Source organism: Stegodyphus dumicola, chromosome 1, assembly GCF_044657685.1.
Source record: "Stegodyphus dumicola isolate Sdum_Otavi_A_Nest chromosome 1, ASM4465768v1".
Classification (NCBI taxonomy): Eukaryota; Metazoa; Arthropoda; class Arachnida; order Araneae; family Eresidae; genus Stegodyphus; species Stegodyphus dumicola.
The window spans coordinates 190,967,715-190,993,392 of record NC_140768.1 but is presented as its reverse complement, the minus strand read 5'-3'; the positions used below and the strand labels follow the sequence as shown (position 1 = coordinate 190,993,392).

General features: G+C 33.7%; 1 protein-coding gene across 1 annotated transcript in view; it reads left to right on the top strand.

Moving 5' to 3' along the window:
• Nucleotides 1-25,678, top strand: part of LOC118187033 (excitatory amino acid transporter-like) — a 119,274-nt gene that overhangs the window by 5,090 nt on the left and 88,506 nt on the right. Inside the window, exon 2 of the mRNA XM_085824133.1 lies at nucleotides 15,719-15,929. Coding sequence (XP_085680259.1) covers nucleotides 15,719-15,929 — 211 coding nt within the window. The remainder of the gene's footprint in view (nucleotides 1-15,718; nucleotides 15,930-25,678) is intronic.

The window sequence follows — 25,678 nt, the reverse complement described above, 5'->3', positions numbered from 1 at the left end:
AAATCTCCTGCATTTAATTTTCCTTCAAAGTCGGCACGAACTTTCCGGCCAACCCAATAAAATAAAATGCTTGTCATTAGATGAAGTTGGAATCAAGTTTTATCTACTTTTATTCTGCATTTTCTAGAAATTACATTTTGTGAATATAATTTTTTTATATATTTGTTTATAATAAAACTTTCTGCATTATAATTAATATTTCAGATAAGGAACTCTTATTTCTTAAAATATCTAATAACTAGAGTATGCATGAATTTGAAGGTATTACCTAAAATTACAAATATATAAAATTTTTCCCGAGTGCGGAGTGTTCTAAATTTAAAGAATTGCTATAATGAAAAAACACCCTTGTATATACAATGCAATATTTTTATTTGTCTGAAATCTTTAACTTAGATAAAGGTGTTGATGACATTAACATAATCGGATTAAACAGGAAATTGTAATGTCATGTTCATTTAATTACGCAGTTATTGTATATGTTATTGCGGTGTGGCTAGTAGAAGTTTGTCTTTTCCTTTTTTAGAAGCGTGGCTGCTAATGTTTTTTCGAAAATTGTGAAAATTATATAGTGAAAGGGTACATTACGAAATTTCAGGACTCACCACAAGACTACCCTAGAAATCTTGCCTTGCCTCTCCCTCCAGGCAAGAAAATTTTTATTCTATGGATGACATTTTCTCTAATGTGTCAGTCCCAGTCCTAGCTTCAGATCAACGAGTAACAGAGCGCAAACATGCTATTCGAAGCAAACAATTACCGATATCTTCGTATTTAATACTTTGTGGACTATCTCAAGGGATTTAGCGACTAATTTTGATCGACATCGTTCTTTCTAAATGCGTAAAATCAGCTGCATTTTCTTTTAAATAGATGTGAATTTCAGATTTTTTTGTAGGATTTGATTTAGGGCCCGTGAGTGACATTCCGATTGCATTCTTTGAACCATTTATTAGCATCTAAGAAAAGAAGCTTAGTCATCCGAAAGCAGAAATGCCTCTCTGAAGCTATTTCTTTACAATCAAAAGTAAAAGAATATCTCGAAATATTTTATAATTTTCAGTTCGAATACATACACAAATGAAAATTCTCTTGGATGGCATACTTCGAACTAGAAACGAATCATAAATTTTCTGGAATTCGAATCTTAATTTTAAAGACACACAGAGAAATAATTAGAAAAGAAAAAACTCTTTGTTTTTCTAATTTCTGCGCTTTATCGCATGGCAAAACGGTCAACCACTGAGTATTAGCATGTAAAAGAAAATAAATATACCGCGATAACCTTGGAGAAGGAGTTTTGTTTATACAGCTGACTGGGTAAATAGGATTATTATGCAGTTTTTGGCGAAAAGAGAAAACAAAAGTGACGTGCATAATTTTTTCTCCCAGTTGTAAATCTGATAGAAAATTGTTCTTAACGTGTCTTTCTTGTTCTTAACAGTTGCTTTCATGAAACAGGGAAATGTGTGTTAGCGTTTCAACGGGTTAAATGTTTCGAGCCTCTTGAATCTTTCATATTAGACTGATAATAAAAACAACAAGAAGGAGAGAAAAGATTAACATTAAAAGTTTTAAATTAAAGCAAAATTTCAAATCTGCGTTTCATGAAAAATTAATTTAGGAGCACAGCTTTAAAAAATATACAGATATTTATGACGGGGTTAAAAATTTAATTTACATAATATACTATTGGCTAAGCATAAAACGTAGAACATACATAAAACTCTCAAAGCTTAAGATTGGTTTTCTTAAAATAAAAAGTTAAGAATGTTTACAGTGTACAAGAATCTTTTTAAATCAAAGCATTTGTAAAACGAAAAGGATTAATTCGAGAATGAATGTAAATCAACGTCAATATGGCGCGCTAAATTTTTTCCAGAAAATTGAAAGCGGGACGCTCAGAGACGCAATGTGATACTGATGATCCAAGTCCAGTCGCATTCTTTATAACTTTTAAGGTTTTACATTGATAAGGAACTGCTTGTTCTCTAACTTAAAGGCTAATCTTAAGCAATTAATAGTTAGCCAATTATCTCCTCCGTTTCTGCTTAACTACTAAATCTCAAAATAAACTTCAAGGTAAAAATCTGAGATAAAATTTTATTAGGCACGACTTGTGATAATATCCCTAAAACGTAAAGACTAAATTATGCGAATACTCCTCAACTATCAACAACAGCCATTTGCTGATAAGTTACAGCTTAATTACTACTACAAACCTATTAAATTTCAAACACCTTTTGTAGAAGAAAACCAGCTGACTTACTAACATTTCTCAAACTCTGTCAACCTGCAACACTTAAATTTCTACTCGCTAAGTATTTTCCCTCAGCTGAATGACAGTACACCGAAATGAATTCCACTGAACTTCCGTTTACGACCACGCTTGATTTTAAATCCTTCAACTGAAATCAATCAAATGCAATTTATTTCAATGTTAAAAAATTTTAAATGTAAAAAATCGTTAAAAGATTTATTTTTCCTTCTAAGGTAAAAGTAATAGTAGCCATTGCAATTTCATCAAACTAAATCTTCAATGCTGAATATTATGATTTTTAATAGTGTTAAAACTTGACTGAGAAAGAATTTCGATTTAAAAACTTCAGCAGTCTTTTCTGCTTTCCTTTTTTTTACAGTGTTAAATGATGTGAACGAAATAACAGCAAAATATTATAACGTTGTATTGCCTTCTGAATGAAATTTAAGGATTAAATATATGCTGAGGAATAAGTAATTTCATCATCACCGTTCGATTTTACGTTAATAGCGTACGAATATGTTCAGAAGAAATGAAGTTAGAAATTTTGTAACCGATATGATAGAAGAATAGAAATGTTACTTATTGTTCCCAACCATGGCACAAAATAATATTTGTTGAAAAATGTTTTTTTAAATGACTCCTATTGTTATATTCACGAGGAAAGAACTGTGTTTACAGCCAAGTTAAATAAAACCTCTTTATGCATCGTTGATTGGTTACGAAGAGCAGTCGCGTTTCTGCATTTTATTTGCATATATATATTCATATTATATGTAATTTTAATATATATATATGTAGTGATAGCACAGCATGTTTGAATACTCCATGATAACTAACTTTTAGAATGATTAATTTGCAGATACTATTTTACAGAAATCCATCTGAGGAATAAATGTTCCATTGAGGTTAGTAACATAGTCCAATCCTGTATGACAAATGTAATATTAACACAATTTTGGAAGCACTGAATGTAAGAACGTTGAGATCTAGATGCGTAGGAGAACTAATAAGATACTTGATGCTTAGAGCGTCCATCCGTTTTGAAGAAGAAGCAGTCGAGCCGGATTAAATTTCTTTTTTATTTAAATTCACATTTTGTGGCCACAATCACCTGGCACTCCAAACGTGCCTATTTCCAGAACGATTTTGATACTATTGCGAGAGAAGCGATCACTGCAGAGCATAGATGATTGCAATATAGCGTCTTAACAGGATGAAAGTATAAGCCAAAAGAGTACTTCAGAGGAAGAAGGGAGCAAGTCAAGCTTCAATTCGAGTTTGGTTTACAATTATTTTGATTGGGCTAGAGACATCTGCATTAAGCGTTACGTAAAATAGCATGATTCATAATTTATATAGAGAGTGGAACCTCGAGATACGAGTTTAATTCGTTCCAGCATTGAGCTCGTATCGCAAATTTCTCGTATCTAGAAACAACCTTTCCCACTGAAAATAATGGAAGTCTAATTAATCCGTTCCGCGCCCCAAAAAATATCAACATAAAAATCAATTTTTCTAATAAATAACACTGGTAAATAATATAACCGTAGTTTACCTTTATGATAGCTTCCGACACCGATCTTTTAACTGCTTCTCGTTAATCCACGCCAACAACAGCTTCTCAACATTTTCTAGGAGTTTTGGACGGTGCTTGGAAGTAACGGTAACTCCTTTAGCTACCTACATCAAGTTTCTTAATTTATTCCTCCTTCTTCAGAATAGTGCAGATTGTCGATATCGAAAGGCCGAAGACTTAAGTCTTCGCCAATTGCGTCACTCATGCACCACGCTTATGCTATGATTTCTTCCTTAATTTCAACGGCCTTGGCTTCCTTATTTTTCTTTGCAGCACTATCTGAGGCAACAATTTTCTTGGGAGGCATCGGTAAATAATTATTTTCTCGTTAAACGTAATAAACAATCAACTCACAAGTGCACAAACACGTAGATCAAAGAACACTGAGTGATCTGACGAGGAGATTTCCTAAGTCGAGCCGGATCGAGAAATGGCGCCACGCATACCAATAGCCTGGCTCATTGCTCTTATTCAGAGACAAATGTTTCGCTCATATTTTTCTCGTATCTCGAATTTCTCGTATGTAGAAATGCTCGTATGTTCCACTGTATGAATGTAATTTAAATTCTGTAAGTATCTTGATGACTGAGCAATAGCTATAACAAAATTAAAGAGGTTTATTGTGTAGATATAATGATGGCACTCCAAAGAGACTTATCCGAAGGCAAGACAGAATTTCTTGCTGAGACATTCTTGACATACATATTCTCAAGCACACATCATTATGAATGCAGTATGCATCATGTTTTCATATCATTCTTTGTAATTTAAATCTTAGGACAATGGGCCAAGCAGATAGGAGAACGACGCGTGTTAGCAAGCAGCGAACAATTGAAAAGAGGAAAGTAAGTGCGCATTTCAGAAGCAGGGAGAGATATAATCAAAAAGTACCTCGATCGGTGATTGGATAAGAGCTGACCGCATTGCAGATTACATAAGAAAGCATGAAACGGTTTAATTTTGAAAAGATGTATTCCGGGAAACGTCATTATACACAATTGCTACTTTTAGAGTAGAAACGAGAGATACACAAATGAAAACGGAGAATTACGGGGCTGTTAATTTAAATTATAATTTTGATTTACATATCATTCCCCCCATCTTTAAAGAGAAAAAGCCTAGCGACAAAAAAGCTTTTTTAAAAAGCGTTAGCAAAACAAAAAAATATCTATAATTTAAAAAAAAAAAAAAAAAAAAAAACATAAAACTTAATAATTTTTTAAATAACAAAATTTTGTATATAATATTTTTATAAGTGTAAGCTTTACAGTCTCATTAAAACCTTCAATCCACTTTTAGAAGTTTATGTTCTTTTTCTCACAAATATAGGTGTTTAAAATTCTTCAAAATGTCTCTCCAAGTGCCATTAAATTTGTCCTAAATTTTCCAAGAAATAATTGCAAACGTTCCCAGATCTTGAAAATTCTTGTTTGAATATCATTTAGTAATTTTTAGACCGTCTCTTGAAAGTGTTTTACAAAACTGTTGTATTCGATATAAAAGAAAAAATTTTTCTTTTAAGCATCCATGAAATTCTTTTATATTAATCATTTACCTAAAACAATCAATATTTCCTTATTATAAAGCAATGTAAATAATATTTAGAAAATTTAGAAATAAACGGAAAAGTAACAAAATGTAGTATAATAATAAAAGGAAATTTGATAAAAATGACAGGTTTTCTACAAGGAAATCAGCATGATTACTTGCTGATTGCAGTTGAGTGCTTAAATATAATAGCAAATAAAAACTTCCGTTCCTCATGCAAGGTAATTGGATTTTAGCAGTGCATATCAAAGCTATTAATTATAATTTATGGCTATAAATATTCTTTAGTATTGTATGATTGAAATAAAAACATAATTATACGAAAATTCAAATATCATACAAAATTAAGCCTAATAATTTCTATTCACATTATATCTTAAAATTTAGACACAAATATTTTCTCCTTCTTTTTCGCCGAGGGCACTGCATATTGTTCACGTCTTCTCCTTCAAAAAACCTAATAGATATGCAAGGGACACTCGAACTAAAAAGTGGTGGACGACAATTCGTCGTCATCAGTATCTAGCGGTTGGTTTCCCTTATCCCTAGCCGCCTTTTAAAATGGAGAGTATATAAGGTATTTTCTTCCCTGTTTCCCGTATACCTTCGTTGTGTAATTGGAAGCAGACTCGAAGCCTATTCGAGAGCTCTTGCGTTCGAGTCCTGGCGAGGGTATCGCAATTTTTCTCGACTTCAACTTTGTTGCAACATTATCTTACAATAATTATCTGAATCTTATAAACAATTGTAATGTTTTTTAAAGAATCAATAAAATTCGTATTCATTATGATGACAAAATAATTTCAGCATATTAAAACAACATTAAAAGCATTACAAATAAATAATAATATAACATTAAAATTACTCACGAAACTTATGAATTCAAAATTATTTAAAACCAGTACTGAATTATTACGTCTTTTAAGCTGAACAATAACACTTTTCTCACTTTCAGAACTAATTTTAGAGGCCAAATAAAATGAGTTCACAGCATAATTTTCTTTCTTGACCCGAAAAATCAACTTGATTCGCTTCAGTAGAAGATATTTAATTGATGAAAGTAATGCTTTTGGCGAAACTTGGAAGCAAATTAATTTCTCACGCAACACTTTAGATAAGCATAGATCGATGACCTTCACCATAATGCTGAATCGCTAATTATTTCGAGAACACTGTTAGTGAACATTCGAGCATCTTGTTGTTTATCCAGTAAATCTTCTATTAACGGTGAAGGATACCGATCTTTAACTATCTCCTTGTTTAATTTGTTGGTAGTTTCTATACATACTCTACGGCTACCATCTTTCTTTTTTACTACTACGGCTTGACCTCTTCAATTAAATTTACATTGTTTAAAGATTTTGACTATCTAAGGATATTTATTTATTCACTTTTTGAATTAAAACTTCTAGATGTACTTCTAAGATATCACATGTAACTTTTTTATCTGTTAACATCTGCATGCAGCATCAATTCTTGAAATTAGTTTTAGTAGTGTTGGGTTCGTTCAAAACTTCCTTTTCCTTCAAATTTTGTAAAATTTTCTTCAGAATCTGTTTTTTTACCTTAAAGAATGCTACATTCAAAGCAAAGGTTATAAAAGTAAAATTCTCACCTGCAATCCTCAAATACAATGGTGCACAACTGCTAATCCTGAACCCATTAATGACCGCACTATCTTTCACTTGAAAGAAATGAAGAAAGGTAATTTTTTGATGTATTAGAGCCTAATTAAGAGAAAAAATATAACAGGGAAAAAATTATTTATTTTTATTGAAGATACAAATAAAAACGCTACGTCAGCCAAAACTGATTACTTTTGGAATGCATGAAAATCTTTGAAACATTTGCTATACAAAGGCACATAACATTTATTTCAAACAGTATCGTCTGACTACCACATTACTTGCACCTTTTAGTTTTAATTTTTGAGTTTTCTCGATAATGTGATCTGTGGTGTCCTTTCTCGTTTCGTTAGAGGTTAAATTCTGAAAGAAAAATGGTCAACAAGCATAATCAGTATGAAGATGAAAGCTGCGAATTTTTAGAATATCCTTTCCTTGTTTTCAGCAATCCCAATGCAGCTTTTCTTTGAAAATGTAACAGAGAAACTTTGAGATCTGCAGCTGTCTTATGAAGTTTCCATGCATTTTATTTATCTGCATAAATATAATTCGTAAAAATAGGCCGCCACCATTTCTTACATTTTGCTTACACTATATTGTCACACTCAATAAAATTGTCCAGAAAGTCCACGGCGTCCAAATTTTTATTGTAATTTCCGATAACTTTAAGTTATTTTAAGTATACAGATTTGTCTTCTTTTCTTGGGTACTTCTTGTTTACTGAGGGTGGATAACATGCATCATATTTGTCATAGCTATGACGGAATAGTCGGTCCATTGAATTACTGCGATCTCATGCTCTTTATCAAATGCGGTGTCATATGTTCCACGTTCTTTTTTTTTTCTATTTTATTTACAGGTATAATAGAACCATTTTCCATCAACTGCTCCAGCCGCGTGAACTCATTCAATTCCGACAACAACATGTGTAGCCTAAAATTTTGTCGAAATATATGTAATGATTTGAAGAAACTTTCGTTACTCTTAAAATATCTGTTACTACATCTCCATCTAGTCTAATATCAATCAATTCCTTTGAAAATTTTCCTGAATACATATCAAAATGATATAAGTACTTTACATAGGGACACAAAACACCAAACTTTCTACTAGAAACGAACTGTTTCAATTTTTAAAACCATTTTGCGAACTTTAAGAAATATTTTGCTTGAATGTCTACCAAAATAAGGACCTCATATAGCATGAAATTAGCTTTTAAAAAATTGAAATAAAGAGGAACCTTAGCCATTTTTCGGTTTTAGCCAGTCCTTCATAAGTTATAATGCTTCATTCAACGTTAAAAACCGTTGTCTAGGATATTTATTATTTTAGAACAGCTGTTTTGTGGTATCTCTAAAAGAAAATGCCACCGTTTACGAAACTCTGTGCATACTCACAAAGACACTGCTTTGAACTGAGTTGCTTTTATTCAATATTTTAAAAAATGGACACTTATACGAACAAAAATAATAACCTTATCTTTGGACTCCGTTATACAATCTAATGTTTCTAGAAGACTGGCGTGTCTTCATAAAATTATTTGATTGCTTGTGCTTTCTATGAGATCTACTCAAAATTGAAAGAAAAATACTTTGCAAAAAATACATCAAAATGATCATTTATTTTTGTAAAAATTTTTAGTGTGAGAGAAATAGCTTTTTTTGCCAAGAAACAGTGAAGTTTTATCTATAGTATACAAAAAAAGTTGAAGAAAAAAATAATATACAGAAGACGAAAAAAAAATGCTTTGACTAATATAGCAAGGCCGCAGCGTCAGTCGTTAATGGGTTAATCATTGAAAACATGAACGCTATACTAAGCACAGTCAGTAGAAACAGAAACACTGATATATGTGGCAGGAATATTAACAATTCAGGCATCAAAATATGGGGAAAACATCACTAGTACTATCCAGTTATTACACTAAAACACGATTTATTTACATGAATTAAAAGTAACAAGAAGAGAAGAAGAATCGTCACAACATTCATTACACGGCTGCATGTATCATCGCTGCTCTTAGTCGTCTGCGCACTTATCTAGGTGGCTCATTATAGTTACATCATTCAGTTAACAGTCACAGTTGTATGGCCTTTTCCTACACACACATATATATATATTCGGCTTCTTTCAGAAATGGAAAACTTAGAAGATTAAAACTTTCAGTGTACGTACTCTTGGGAGGATGTTATGAGGGATGAATAGTATGTTCAAATATGGAACTATCCCGCTCAGTGAGCGAGGTTTGGACATTCTGCTGTACGGGATCTCTGGGTCATAGATTCGAAATTCGTTCAAATTTTAGTAAAATGTTAGTGGAAGAGGGCGCCCCTTGATATTTTTGGCAATTTTTATAACACCAAGAATGGCGCCAAAAGCAATGTTTCCACAATAGGTATCATCCAAAACAACGTCGAAAACGGATGTTACGAAAACAACAAAAATACTCATCTTGCGTGTGCTTCGCTATGTCTCATTGTCAGCGTCGGACGACTGCTACACATACATAATGCAGCTCATGTAGTCACGGAAATGATCCTCCTTATCCTGCTCCCGGTATTGACAACCCCACATAAACTCCGCAGAGTAAGAATACAAAATATCATCCAACGATTGCCGAAGACATTACTTCCGAAAGCTCGCGCTTAATTTAGCTCCATATGGCCTCTATGATGTTGGTATGAGCGCCAGTTTTGAACGCATTTCTCGCGACAAACCCACATATTTCGCACACACTTTTCATTCACAGCGAGAACTAATTAAATTTTCATTCATACCCCAACCAGTTATAGCTTTCTGACGTTCTAAATTATGAAAGAAATAACGAGTATTTATCTTACCTAACATACCCTAACCAGTTATAGCTTTCTGACATTTTCGCTGTAAATCATGAAAAAAAAAAGAGTATTTATCTTACCAAACATAAAATTTTGTGGAAATGACGGGACAGTTATTGATTAATTAGAACTAGCCAGCTAATGAAAAACCAAAAGTCAGTTAGCGAGAAATAAAAATTCTAATAATTCAAAATACTTATCACGTACTACAGACAGCCCTCTCACTAAACTAAGAAGTTCTAATCAGATTAAACTTAAGAAAAACGTTGGCATGTAACAAAAAATGGGTGGCATAGCATTGGGGAAAGAGAGTTGATAGAGGAAACAGTCTAGACATTTTGCTGTACGGAAATCTCTTAGCACTGTGTTATAGACTTGGAATTCATTCAAATCCTAATAAAATGTTAGCGTAAATGTCACCACTATGAAGTTCGAAACACCCTCAGGAGGGTCTCCAAAATGTTTGTTCTGCTTACATTACGCAGCCATGCAATTCCTCAACCACCCGCCTTCGCAAGCATTGCCAATGCCTGACACCATACTGGTGACTGTCAAACCATAGGTCATCAGTGACTGGTGGCTTTGATGCCCATCAGTAACACCTATGATCATAATATCGTTCCGTTTAATTTCATTATTTTAACAATATAGCTAAACTTAGAGCACTGCTCCAAACCAGTGACCTGTTAGTTGATCATCCGTGACTATTAAACTGTAGCTAACCGGTTACTCACTATTTTGACGAAGTTCTCAGCTCAATTTTTGTTTTAAAAAATCTCTCTGTTGCACTGATTCAAGCTTGTGAGCAATAGGTTGATTAGCAGTGACCGGCAACTCACAAGGCTTTGTGTCTTACAGATTAATTTCAGCGAGAATGTAAGTTGTAAGTAAGAGTGTAAGGTGTCTGTGGCTTCTTGGCTGAATTTTGCCTCAAATGAAATTACGAATTTTAAAATCTAAAATTAATAACCGCTTAATTATATAATTATAAAAAATAAATGCTAAAAAAATAACCGCATTATAAAATAGCCGCTTAAAAAAAACAACGCTCCCGCTTATAGAAATTATACTGCTTTTAAAACTATAAAGTCGAAACCCCATGTTTATGTTTCAAGTCTAGCGATTTTTTCCAAAATCATTTCACTTTCTCACGTAGAGGTGCAAATGCCAGAATTCTCTTAATTGGAATTGTCAAAAACTCCAAGTTAATGTTTCAAGGTCAGTGATTTCATTCAAGGTCGATTAACTTTTACATGTGGAGCTGCAAATGCTAGAATTTTCTTACCTTGAACAATCATGGGTAGCAGTGGGTAACAAGAGGTTTTTCAGAAGTGGCTCAGACCAATTGGGGCAAAGGGGAAACATAAAAAAGACGGGAGAATCTGTATAAAAAAATCATAGTTTATTGCTCACACAATTCGTTCGGTTCACCCATGCACATCGTGCTTTTGTTGCTTCGTGAGGACTTAAGCTTAAAATATAAAGAAGAATTCTTGAAGCAATATTATGCTTTACCAAATGGAGCCAACATGAAGCTTCTGTACAACTCGGAATTTCACAATCTCCATTATGTACGTTGTTTGTTGAAAAGAAGGGAGCTCATTTTGGAGGAACTGATGGCAAGTGCAAATTTCTCATGTAAGGAAAGTGGAAAGTCTACTGAAGTAGAAACTGACCTCTTGGAGTGGAAATGCCAGGAACAAGAACGACACATTGTCGCTAGAAATCCTGTAACAAAAGGCTGAGATGAGTTTATCCCTACTTTTGGATGGCTCACATGATGTAAAGAAAGAACCGATATCATTTTGAAAAAATTACAAACTTTTGCAAGAATGCAAACCACATCAAACTTTTAACACTGATGAGCCCGGCCTTTATCATCGAGCTCTACCCCAGTACACTTTAATGTTTAACAGTGAGTCGTCAGCTGGCTGTAAAAAAAATGAAACAACGTATTTCTGAGTTATTAACGAGTAACATGGATGGAACAATTAAAATGATTCCATTCGTCATCGGTGCAAGTAAAAATCCTCGTTGTCTGAAAGGCGTCAAGTATTTGCTCGTGACTTATTACAACAATAAAAATGCTTGTATGACAAGCAATATTTTTAGTGGATTTCTTACAAAGTGGAATAACGAACTTCAAGGAAAAGTGACGCTCTTGTTAGATAATTGCGCTTTCCATCCAACAATTAATCTGTCGTTGAAGAGCATAAAATTAGTTTTCTTTTCTCCTCTTAAAATTTCCATTCTTCATCCATTAGATTAGGGTGTTATAAAAGCATACAAGAGTCATTACAGATTGATGTAGTTTCTTATTCTAAGGAAATTGTTGTTAAGTCGATTACTCTCTTAAATGCTATGCGTGTTATTTTAAATGCGTGAGATGAAGTCATTTCGCAAACGATTTCAATTTTTTTTAAAAAAATAAGGGCTTCCATTCAATGCAAATTTCTCAAGATGTGCCAGAAGGCAATGGAGACGATGAAGAAACCTTTATCGAATATTTGGAATAACTTGAGTAAAGTGATGCAGAGTTCATCGAAATTATCAGGGAAAACAAAGGAATTAGTGAAAATGAAAAATGACTTCGAATTTGAAAATCCCTATCCTGTACCAACGACAGCAGAGTCTTGACAAGCATTAAAAATTTTTAGAAGAACGCTCGAACGTAAAGGTGGAGACACAGAAAGTTACCAGAAATGTCGTGTCTTGGAGACTACCGCTGAAAAGCTATTAACAAGAGATATGCAACAAACTCGTATGGATAAATTTTTAAATAATGTTTAATATGCTTACATATTGTATTGATCTGTGTAACGTATTGAAATAATTACAGTTTGTCTGAATTAAGCCAGCTTTTGTCATCGACAGAAAACAATAATGAAATTTTCCTTACATGTTAGAAGCAGCATATCGAAAAAGAGTATTAATATCAATAGCAGGGCCGTGTGAGTGGTTCAGGTATGTGTGCATTTCATTATAAAAATTTATTGAAATCTTATATAAAATAAGTCTATTTTTAATAATTTTATTCTTATATCACCCTTTCCCGAAAATTTCCAATCTTATACCTTAACTGAAATGAAATCCTGCGTGCGGACCAGCACCGCATGTAAAACTCAACCGCTTTATAAAATCAAATAAGGTGGGAACAGACGTCATCCTATTAAGCGGTACCCCATTGAGCCGATATATTTAACTGATAATTGTATAAACATTTAACAGTGTCCCTGTAATTAATAAAAATAGGTTTCTAACGGGTTTATTACGCGCCTTGGTATAAAATTATTCTGTTTTTTGAGTTCCAGTGAGATAGCAGTCGACGAGGGATCGATTATTCCAATATCCTTGACATTTCAAAACTACAACTTCTTCTCACAATAAGTATAATAACGGCTATAATACGGTTATCACAGAGAACTTGTTAAAACATTTATTATTGCGTTATGCCGGAAGTTAATAAAGTAAAAGGTGAAACACAAAAGCAAAATAATGCTAGGTGTAGTACAGTGGTTACAGTTCACAATTTTGATGCGAAACATGTGTTTAAACATATACGCAGTACGTACTGTACAGAGAATGAAAAAACTGATGGACCCTTTAGTGTTGCTTATTCTTTACAAGTCCATTTATTTGACTTGAATGAAAATGCAATACAATTGCAATATTTTAAAAGTACAATTTTTTCCGACACAGATTTGTCTGAACATAGGCATGAATCCGCCCTTCAGATTTCAATAGCGCGATTCAGAAAAAGTGGGATCAGAAATTTTCAACACAATTCAAGTGATTTTAAAAAGGATAGATCATCTTACCTCTGTCGGGAAATACAGGTAGTCTTCGACTTATAAGGAGCGCCGCTCTTGCAGTCCCGTCGTAAGCTTCGGGGAATTCTATTTTGTCCTTAACATCTTTGGTAATATTTTAATAGATTTGGTTTTTATTTAACATAAAATGGGTTTGAGAATGTATAAGCTTGCGTGACATTTGTAAGCAATTTCTTTGCATATATACACAAATGTACTCGTATTATATACATAGTTTATAAAATTAATATTAATTCTTGCTTTAAATCACTATAAATGTAATATAAACAAAACACAAAAATACATAGACGATATCTTTAGTTAATCATTTTCATTGACACCAAGAGTAATTTCCTTAATCGAAAAATTCATTAATGTTGTGTGTTTTCTTCCTCTTTATACTTTGCGATAACATTCGACTGCTTCTCGACTATAATTTGACAAAAAGATTAGTATTTTTATCGATATTTTCGATAAAGCTCCTCTTTTAGGCACAGCACCATTTCGATAACCATGCTGCGTTTGAGCGTAGAAAAATATTACATATCACATAATTTATATTGTACACCAGGGGTTCTCAGCCAGGAGGGAATTTTATTTACCTGTTAATTATTTTGTTTTGGTTTATGAATATAAAGAACTACTTTCATTCAAATTTTGGTTGCTTATCTACATTTTCTATACTTTTTCTTTTTTAGTTTATAAAACACATTAAAAAATAATCTGAATTTAAATATGTATACATATGTATTTTTCGAGTTTCGAAAAGGAGGTGGAGAATAATCTTGTAGCAATGGCGAAAGGAGGGCAAGAGGCAAAAAAAGGATGAGAACCACTGTCGCAGACACAGCAACGTTTTAAAACGTTTTAACTGTCATTCTGCGCCGAACGTACTAAAATAATACGTGTATGTAATATAATGTGACACAAAAAAAAAAAAAAAAAAAAAAAACGAGACTGGTCCAATAAATCATTCTACTTACAAAATCAGTTCTCCGTGACATTATCACCCTCAAAGTGTGAATGCTGAAGGGCGTTTAAGCATTCACACACTTCTGCATTCGATGCTGGTAAAAGTTCTGGAACGAGGTTTTTGGAAGGCCCTTCGGGAGATTCTCCGTTTTTGCCTGAACCTCTTCAGCTGAGGTAAAATGGGTTCCCTTTAAGTAAGATTTAACGTTAGGAAATAAAAATAAAAGTCGCATGGAGCCAAATCAGGTGAACAAGGAGGATGCTCCATCACAGTAATGTTTTTGCTGGTCAGAAACCGCTTGACAGAATTAGCCGAACGAATGGGGTGTAGCCAAATGACTAGAATTCGATATCTTAAATATATTGGGAAAGTCCAAATTGACTAATTTATTGTTTTTTGTTTTGTTTAAATAAAAATTTTTAAACTGAAAAAACGGCCATTACTTATGTTTCAATCCAATAGTTCGTATCCATGCGGTGTTCATATTCATTGAACGAACCAGAAAAACCTACATTGTATCAATACTCAGAACGAACGGTGACTATGAAATATAGTAATAACGTACAGATTGCAAACCTCTATGCATATTTATAATTCACTATTTTTCAAACAGTAATATATTTGTTTTAATATTCTGAGACTTTGTATCCTTACTTTCAAAGAAGGAATACAGAACAAATGTCGCAGATTTTAAAAAAGAAATTATTTACTCGTGTTTTAATGGTATTCCATAGTAAAAACTTCAAGAATTTTAGTTTTTAAGAATTTGGCAACAGTATACATTATTTTTACTTTGAGAAGTAAAATATTTGTATGGTATTACAGTTTTTATAATTAAAACAATTCTTTTCAAGACATTTTTGATAATGAATTCTTTTTTAATGCGCCAGACTGCCATCCGTTACTTCAACTGTGTCCGTGAAATGTTCAGATCATAAATTAATTTTACTGATGATAGTGGTCGAATCCAAAATGTATTTTTTTCTATCATGTGATGTAGCTCTCTTTGATGGAAATCAATTCACACTACAGGTAAATGTATCATTTTATGAAGTTTGTTGTTTAACTCTATTTTATATCGTTTCAGTGCGGAAGTCGGTTCTCGTCATGGGTCCTCGAGAACGGCTTTCTGGTGCTGTTAGTGGTAGCTACGGCAAGCGGCTACATCCTGGGATTCCTGCTGAAGCCCCAGAACTTCTCCTCGCAGACAATCACCCTCATCGGGTTTCCCGGGCAGCTTGTCATCAGATCTTTCCTCATGATCATTGTCCCGCTGCTCTTTTGCAACCTTGTACTCGGTGAGTATGCTTCGACAATAAACTTAAAAAACACATTTCACTACTGTTATGTAGAAAAAACGCCGAATAGAACTTACTATCTTGATGGAATGTTGGTCTCTTTTTCAAGCGTCCGTTACCGTATAAGGTATTTCTCCCACTTTCCTAGCGTGCCTTCGCGTAGTAGTGGTTCTGTACGCTGGGCCGGTATTCCAGAGGTCCGTGGTTAGGATTCCCTGCCAAGGCGGTTGCTAATTTTTCATCTCTCCGGCTTTTCCAATTAACCTAATATCTCTGCAGTGGCGCCAGAACTAAAAGAGTGTTGGATGAGGATTCTTTACACCCAGGATTTGGCGATTGGGTCGCCCTTTGAAAAGGGGAGTACATAAGGTAATTCTTCCACTTTCCTAGCTTGCCTTCGCGGTGTAGTGGCTCTGCACGCTAGGCCGGTATTCCAGAGGTCCGTGGTTCGGATTCCCGGCAAAGGCGGTTGCTAATTTTTCATCTTTCCGGCTCTTTCAATTAACCTAATGTCTCTACAACCGGTTTAAAAGACTTCCGAGGGCCCCGTGCTGAGTGAAAAAAAAAAGTTTTCCTGCCTGCTGAATTAAGTCTACGTATGTTTTCCATAATCGCTTTTTTCAATACTTACATTCCTTACCTTTTTCCTCTCTGCGTATTGAACCTATCGCTATGTTTTACAGCCCTTCCTTTCTAAGCCCATGATGTGTTGATTTGCTGCTCTTGATTATTTAGATGTGATGAAATATATCTTGTTAACCCTTGCTTTCTAAATTTATCGTGCATTTTCCAATAGCTCTCTTTCGTCTAGAGCAGTGATTCTCAACCTTTTGATTAACGCGTACCATCTAAACAAAAATTGAAAACCTTTAGTACCACCACTACAAAGTACTACTACCACCACAACTCTTGAACAAATCTTAGATCGCATTCACTCAGATCGGATTTACGAGTGTTAGAGAAAAAACTCAATCAGGATGTTGGGGTTTTAATTTTTGAATTTAATAGTTAAAAATACTTCGATTTTTTTGCCGTACCACCTATTTTTCTCTTGCGTACCATCGGTTGAGAACCCCTGGTCTAGAGTAATCAGTGCAGTGTTCCGCTTTAGGGTCAATTTCAGTAATTTCCCTGGACTTTGTAAACTATCCTCGAGTTCGTGAAAAGTCAAGATCAGTTTCGTTGATACTTCATGCGGACGTGGAGATATTTTTGTGGACTCAGATATACAATAAGTTATCAAATAATCATGTATTTCAGATATATGTATTAGGGAGCTCCCATAATGGCCTTAATAAACATTGTCTGTAAAAAAATTTTAGTTTTTTGTTCCAGACACAGATGAGAAATGAAAATTAAATTAATTAAAAAAATGAATAATGAAATTCATTGATTTTACAGAATTTTAATAGCCTTTGTAAAATATCGTAGAATGAAGAAACGTGCAGGAAAACTAAACTTTTGAAATGAAAAAAAAAAAAAAAAAAAAAAAAAAAAAAAAGAATGAATTTCGAAGTACTATTTCATAGTTCTCAAGCATCTCATGGATTCAGTTAGAGTTATTAGGGGCTTTTTTGGAAGCAGGAGACTTGAAAAATGAGCAACGCCTTTGCCGGGAATCGAACCACGGACCTCTGGAATACGCGTCCAGCATGCAGACCATTACACCACCAAGGCACGCTAAGAAAGTGGGAGAAATATCTTAAACAGTGACTAATAATTTGAAAGAGTAGATTTTTCTAGAGTTGAACAGTTGCCAGCAGGGCGCTATGTTATGCTACAAATGCGTTATTCCCGCTTCTCGGTTGCTTATTTATTATCAAAATGGAGATACCTTAGCAAAAAGGCATTCTCAAGTTTGTCCGACCGTGGCTTCAGAAGTTTCAAGACATGTGGATGTATTCAGATGTATTACAGTCAAGAAACTTGCCTTAATAATAATAATGTTCGCAACAAGAAAATTTTTCTCATTAAAATAATCTTTGACAGTATTAAAAATAGATACACCTTTCGTATCTGCAATCACGTTTTTTGCGAAAAGCATCTCTTAAATAATTTTCCCTCCTTTCACAAACCGGACATACGCTAACAGTAAAGCCTCATTAATACATGGCAGGGTTGATTCGTCAACGTGAAGAGAAAATTCGGTGGATATCAAAAGTTTGCCTAACGAATCAACATCTTCAGCCATGTCATGAATTCGTCGTCGTACTGTATCATTGCTTAATAGGACAAATTTTATGATACTGAATGCGGCTGGATAGTGTAAAATCGTTTTTAAAACTTCCTAAACAGTTGGCAGTATCAACTCTTCACCCATGGTATGAGCTTTCCCCGATTTAGCAATTGATTTTGATATATTGCTATCAAACCATCGTCGCATTTTTTGATGAGGTTGCTAGTAAGCTTGACACAGACGGTCCCTTCAGAAACTTGTCTCTGATGTTCGGAAAAAATAACAAATCTTTATTTTATTTGTCAGGGTGAATTTTTTGCAGATTCGTCTCACCATTCTTAGACTTCCGTGAGGGTAGCCGTCGCGTAAGTTCTTTTTATTGCTGCTCCAAATAGTGTAAACCGGATAATCCATTTAATAAATTTGGGGGGGGGTGTTTTTAAATTAAGTTCGAATGCCAAAACATGCTCATCGCCCCCTACCGTCCAAAACATACCTGCGGCCAAAATAAGTTCATCGCCCCCCAGCGTCCTCCCATTGGCCCCTGGGGGCTTACTCATTTGAGAGCCAATGCTTTAAACGCAACCAGTAATTCTGAGAATATCAGTAAACATTGGTAGTGAACACCTGAAGTGTAGTAAATTTATTGCGGCGCAAGAACCGTGATTATTTTCATGAATTTTAGGGGAGTTTCTATGCTTTAGCAAATACCATATGTTTCAGTGAATGTGAATTTTTTAATCTACTGCTTTTTAATTTATATTATTGTTGTTAAATTATTTTTATATTTAAACAATTTGTATGCCACTTTTCATTAACATTTGCGAAAAAATACACGGCAGAGTGAAACTGTTACAAAATCCAATCTAGAAGATTAAGCTTTGAGTTATTCGAAATTTGACTGTACTTGCAAAGTACGAGAAATAGTCGTTTTCTGAAATTGAATAAAGTTGCCTATCACTGTCGGTAAATAATTATAATGCTGAACGATCCTTTTTTAGAAACTGCTACTATGTATCTAAAACTTTATGTATGTGCAATATAACGTACATAAATTCTTGCTTCGAATTCATTGAATTCAAACCGCAATATTCTTTGCGAAATATAACCAAGTGAATTCTGAACTAGAATCCGAGATCAAAAGTTTACTTAAACAATGGGCTAGAATTGATGTAGAAATGTATATCTTGAGACAGTGAATCATTTCGTGGCGAAGACCTCTGATAAATACCAATGTTTATGAAAATAGAAGCAAATAATAGCATTGAAAGTTGCCTTTCTAAAGAGACCACCTCCATAGCCGACCAAAATCATCTAGAACCGAGGCAGTAATGTTTGTTCACCACCATAATTTAATCGTAGTTTTTTAAGCGCCCTAAAAATAAAGAAAAAACGATGATGAACTAATATGCAGAAATGGAAAATAATTCTAATGGCGAAAGGTTCAAAAAAATTTAACTTATAAACTAAACTTCCTAATTCTAATGCAGTAACTGAAATAAAAGTTTACAATTAAAATAAATGTTTGTTCAGACGATAATTAAAAAGTTTTAAAATATGAAATATTTTACAATTATTTATAATAAAAACAAAATGGTAGCGTTACCAACTCATCAAACTAAATCTTTGCTATTGAAGATATTAAAACTCAACTGAAAACGAATTTCAGTTTAAAAAAGTCGAGTCAGTTATTGCCTTTCCTTTCTGGAACATAAAATGGTCGAGAAAGGTAAAAAAGGAAATTACTCTTTCAGCAGAATTGTGGAGGTAGAAACAGCTATTTACTTTCCATCCTCTCCATTCGATTTTAGTTGAGTTTTATTGAGCAACAGCGCGCGAAGATATGTTTTAGGAAGGGATGCCTTGTGAAAGTCTTTTTAAAAGAAATAGCTCACATTTACGTTATACGTGAGTAAAATCTTAAAAACGGCCATGCAATTAGCACTTTCGCACGGATTTGATCGTCGATCGAAATAAATAGTGAAATTTAACAACTCTATCCATTTGGCCAATTTTATTACATATACGCCTTGCACAAAAGAAAAAAGGGGACAGTTCTATATATCACGTCCTACTGGGCCGATTATCGAAATTTAACTTGCGTTTTCCATGTCTAGAATGGAGGTTCGGATCCCGTGAACGGGCTGGCTGCATGGGCGTTTTCGTGGTTTTCCCCATGTGTAACGTGTATACGAGCCAGTTCCCCTTAGAAAGTCCTCCACGAAGGCATCCCTCCCCTTAGGCAGATTATGCTTTGCCGTAATTAAATAAACCAAACCAACCATGTCTCGAATGCACGACTTAGAATATACATTAGATTTATATACAGCATTGTTCTAACATAGGTATTTTGACACAAAATCGGACTTTTTCTGAAATAAATTACCAATTTGTTTTCCAAGTTTCAATTCTACTACTTAAATTATGCCAAGTTTTGTAAAAATCGCACGAGTAGTTTTTAAAAATTTAGCTCTCGAAATTTAGCTCCTCCATGTTAATTGAATTTGATATATATTTATTAATATCTCCTTTTCTTATTAAATTTATTTGATTCTTCCGTTCACATTTCGAAATTTAGGTTCATTTCGAAAACATTCTCCTCATTTGTTATGATTTATTTTTAAAATTTGTATTTTTAAATATTTCTTTTAATTTTTAGGAAAAAAATTTTGAATTATAACCTATGGAATTTTTACACGTCATCTTTAAAGTAGATGTATTTCTAAGACAATACAGTTTGCAAAACAATACAGTTTTTATTCAAAATTTCCTGAGATATACGTGGATTTACATATTGGAGCGTTTTGAAATTTGGAATATTTGTTATAAATAAAATAACGCCAAATGTGGTTTAAATTTAAAAAAATTATTTGTTAAAATTATTTGAATTATTATTTCTTGGCGCAAACTGAAAAATGCGCCAAGATAAATTTTTAAATTTCTCTATAAATTTCTCACCAAAAATTACAAAACTCAATATCTAGGCATAATTAGAGTCGTAGTATCGAACTATGGAAAAACATTGGTATGTTATTTCAAAAAACGTTAGATTTTGTGTCGAAATAGCTATGTTAGAACAATGCTATATATAAATCTAATATATATCCTAAGTCGGGCTTTCGAGACATGGAAAACGCAAGTTAAATTTCGACAATCGGTCTAGTAGAACGGGAAATTAGAACTGTCCCACTTTTTGGGGGCGGTCAAGGTGTACAGGCGATAATGTACTTAAGAAGTACAGTTGAAAATTTCGCAATCGATGTATTTTAAGACATTTAAACCCGTTTTAATTTTATTATATTTGTGATATAAAGAAAAATTTATTGCGAAATGTTATTCACAAGTACAAATAATTTCTTAATGGATTCATTTTGCTAGTTTAGTCTAGTCTAGTCTGTGCGACTATAGCCGAAATGTCGCGCGGCTGCGCAACTTGTCCGGCTCTTGAAAACAAGCCCAAAGGGCACATGACGTTGCAGTTTCTTGACAAGTTTAGAGAGGTCAAAGGTGCATACAGGGGGTGACCATGCGTCGCAAATCCAGTAAAGGCGCGCACAATGAGAAAATCACAAAGCAGGAGCCGTGAGGATCTGTGTGAAATGTTTGTGTTGTACAACAAGAAACCCAGACAAAATCCAACAATTTTAGTCATGACATTTGAAATTATGACACATCATAAAAATAAACATAATATACTTTATTACAAACATACTACTGAAACGTAAAAAAAAGGAAATACATTAAATACATTTGAAAAGTAAAATGAAAATAAAAATAATTACACTATATACAATATGTACAAGAGCAGTGAGTACCCATCATGAAAATTCTTACGTTGGGAAATTTAAGTCCCTGGCGAGGTGGGCCGCGAGTGGTCTTAAAGAAGCGTCTTCATTAAGAATCATGTAATCGAAGACGTTGAGATCAGTCATGTGTGCACAGTCCTGAGCCTTATTAAAGAAATTGTTGTTAGCATTATGCAAATACATCTCAACGGAGTCAATTTTCAAGTCACGGTGTAGAGTGTGATTTGACACGTAGTAGTGTGCATTAGCTATCATTCGAAGAGCTTTATTTTGCAATTGCTGATGAGCAATGCACTTTGTTAAAAATGAAGATAAATAAAAAGTCTTGGGTATCATCGATAGTGTTTTTCTTTCTGGTTATGATTTCTAACGGATAAGATTTTAGTCCTAACTGAAAACAATAATACCTTTTCGAGAGGCTTGAAATAATTTTATTTTAAAGTAACAATATTTGCATTAATACGATTCATTGAAATAATTCTGAAATTCTATCCATTTCGAGCGATATTTGACCATAAAAAAAATTTGTACTGTACAGTGCAAGAAAAAAAATTTTAATTCTTGCGCGAGCCGATGGTTACGCATTTTGTGTGGAAATTGCATGTTCTTGGATTATTAAATGATTTAAGAAACCTTGCATTTGTTATCTAAACAACTTCAAATTCTTCAGCATATTCTAAGAACTCAGCTCTGATTAGGGTTGCATGTAAACACATTTCTAGAAGATCAGGGATACTGACGCATTTTATCGAAGCGAAAGTAAACACTTCAGCTGACAACAAGAATCGTTAAGACGCCAACAGTTTGTTTATTTAAAAAATCCGAGCGATATTCTCTTTTTTTAGGTATATGTATAAAGCTCGTAGATAATGTGGGCGCACATTCTAAACGGATATTCAGTCAATTCATCACCAGACGTTTAAAGCAGGACAAAAAATTCCCTCGCGGGAATTCGGATAATACTTTTCTTGTTGCTAGCAATGTTGTACGAAGAAAAAAATGCAGCAAGAATAATATTTAATGATAAAAAAACTAGCTGTCATGAATCATTAAAAAAAAGGGAGGAAACGCTCCCTTGGGTGTATGAGCGTTGTGTAAAACGACGATTGCGACAGTTGATGTGATAAAAAGTGTATTTTCGTAATTTTTTTTCCCGTTAGAATTATCCTTAGCGAAATCATTCCAAAACATTCGGAATATTACATTATGTTACCATGTGTTTATTATCCGCTCTCTTTGGCAAGCCTTGCCACAACATCATATGACACACACCCCACGTCAAATGTTTGTCATCGGTTTTCATCTTTCAGTTTAATTTTATTTTCAATGATCTGCGTAAATTTAATGCGCTGCCTCTCACCGTGACATATGGGTTGAAGACCGCTGAATATCAATGCGGATGTCCAACCCTTTGACGGACATTAGAAGCTAATTGTCCCAAACCATCAAGTCTTGGTCACGTAGTTCAACTGTTTTGACTGGCAGTAGTTTCCTTCCGCTTAATTTTATATTGATAGCCTAACTAATTGGGGTAGTTTAACCTTGGACAATTTACTGCGAATAGTTTTTATGGATTTAATTCTTTTTTCCTTTATAATAAATGAATTGAAAGCGCTAGGAGCTTCCTTTGTCCTTAAGCACATTATGGGGTTCAGCTGTTTTTTAGATGTTTTGTGAGAAGTTTAATGCTAGCTGCAGTTTCTACTGATGTACCGAATCGTATAGACTGCACTGAAATAGAAAATTCCATTTTTCATAATCTTCCTAAGGTGTTTTGTAGAGTTTAGTATTCTTTGCAATCTTTCAGTGTCCAAACTCTTAGTTGAGCGAATTATCAGTAAGTAGCAAGTGAAACTTACGAAGGATGTAAAGAACTTTTATTTAAAACTAAATAATAACAAAAAGCACACTTTGTGCTTAGAACTATGCCAACCATTTGGTGAGATAACTTACAAATAACAGTAAGTTCAAATGTAAAATTTAAGTTGAAATAAACTAGTAACCAAAGGCTACACAGATCAATTAACGCAAAGTTGTCTGAAGAGTTAGAGGCATGGATATCAACTGTCGGCAATTCTAATGCAAGACCGGAGACTCCAAAGCCTGTGTTATCTAACAACCTAGTAACGTGGCCTCGAGATGCAAAACACGTTCTGTCTTATAGTCTATGCCTCTCCTTAAACACACACGAACTAAATATATAAGATATCAGAAATAACGAACTATGCATCTGTAATGAAGAGATATCGATATTTGGAGTGAATGATCATAAAGTGTGCTGCTATAGGATAATTGTTTATGACAGTATCATTATCTTTTTCTCAAAGAAAATGTAGCATTAGAAGTAACAGGAAAATTTATGAACAGCTAGGCATAGGAAATACTGATTTCCCTAATGAAAATACGCATTTGGAAGGGCTTTTTATTGTGTCTATCCTAATAGATTTAAAAAGAGAAAATGTTCTGATTAGAATTGCCAATGTAAGCTACATGCCACGTATTTTCACGAAAGGAGAGGAAATTGCTTCATGTTCTATTGTGAGAAATATCGCTGTAAGTTCTATGAATAAGAAACAGAGACTCAAGCTGAGTTAAAGGATGTAATTGAAAGCCCAAACATCAGTTCTAATCAAATTCAAGTTGCAATTCGTTTAACGAAAACATTCTAAGATATCTTTTCAAGTTCATCACTTTACCAAGTGATATACCAAGCTTTTAAATAATTTTCGTTGCAATGGGATCATGGATCGGAGGCCCTGCCCACATCTAAATGCTGGATTATGTTTCGAACAATGGCATATTGATGTGGGAACTGTAACTGTAACTAAGATTATGTAAGAGTGGATAATGTAAGAGTACGTTATTATCTAGATCAGGGTGTGGTCAGATGAGATGAGACGTGAACGATACTCAGGACGTACGTGTTCAAAATGTTTTGACGATTATTCTTTTTACTTTTCTTTTCATTCTAATGTAAATAAATAAATCCTAGTTTAACTTCATGAGTTGTAGTTGTGCTTATCATCAATCTTTCCCCATATTTTGGTGCCAAAAGTAGTTTGTTTTCGATTCCGTTCCCATAACTGGATTATGTTAAATATCTTGATCAATCAATCAATCAAGACAAATTATTGCTGGGATAGCGCGCGCGCTGTTTCCAGCTCATGAAGAGTTGCTAATAAGCATATGACTTTAAAAAATTCTGAAGTGATATCCTGATCACCATCACATCTGGATTAATAAAGTTCACCTATTTACAAAAGGATTACAGGTGAGCAGTTAACATTTATCAATTTCATTTTGACTGTTTAATTGTTTCAAGTAATAAACATGTCTTCAGAAGAAAATTTTGAAAAGTTAAAACGAAAATGTAGTATTGAAAGAAGCAGTACTACTAAACTAATTTCAAGAATTGATGTTGGTTGCTTTAGCAGGTGAAAATGTTATATGTGATATCTTATCTAGAAGTTTGATTCTAGATGTTTGAAATTTAGATTTCTTAAAATTAATTTCGAGTTCATAAGCAGATGCTACTGAGAAGGCGGATTTCAAACGCTGAATCCCTTCTTCTTCATCTTTGATGACGAACATCAATTTGACGAACATCTAGAAGTTTTAATAGAGAAAATGAATAAACTAAAGTGCTTAGATAATCAAGTTGAACATTTCATTGATGTAAACTTAATTGAGGAAGAAGTAAACACTAGTACTGATTACCAAGAAAAATGTGTCAGGTATACTAACAACCTTAAACGTTTATTAAAACA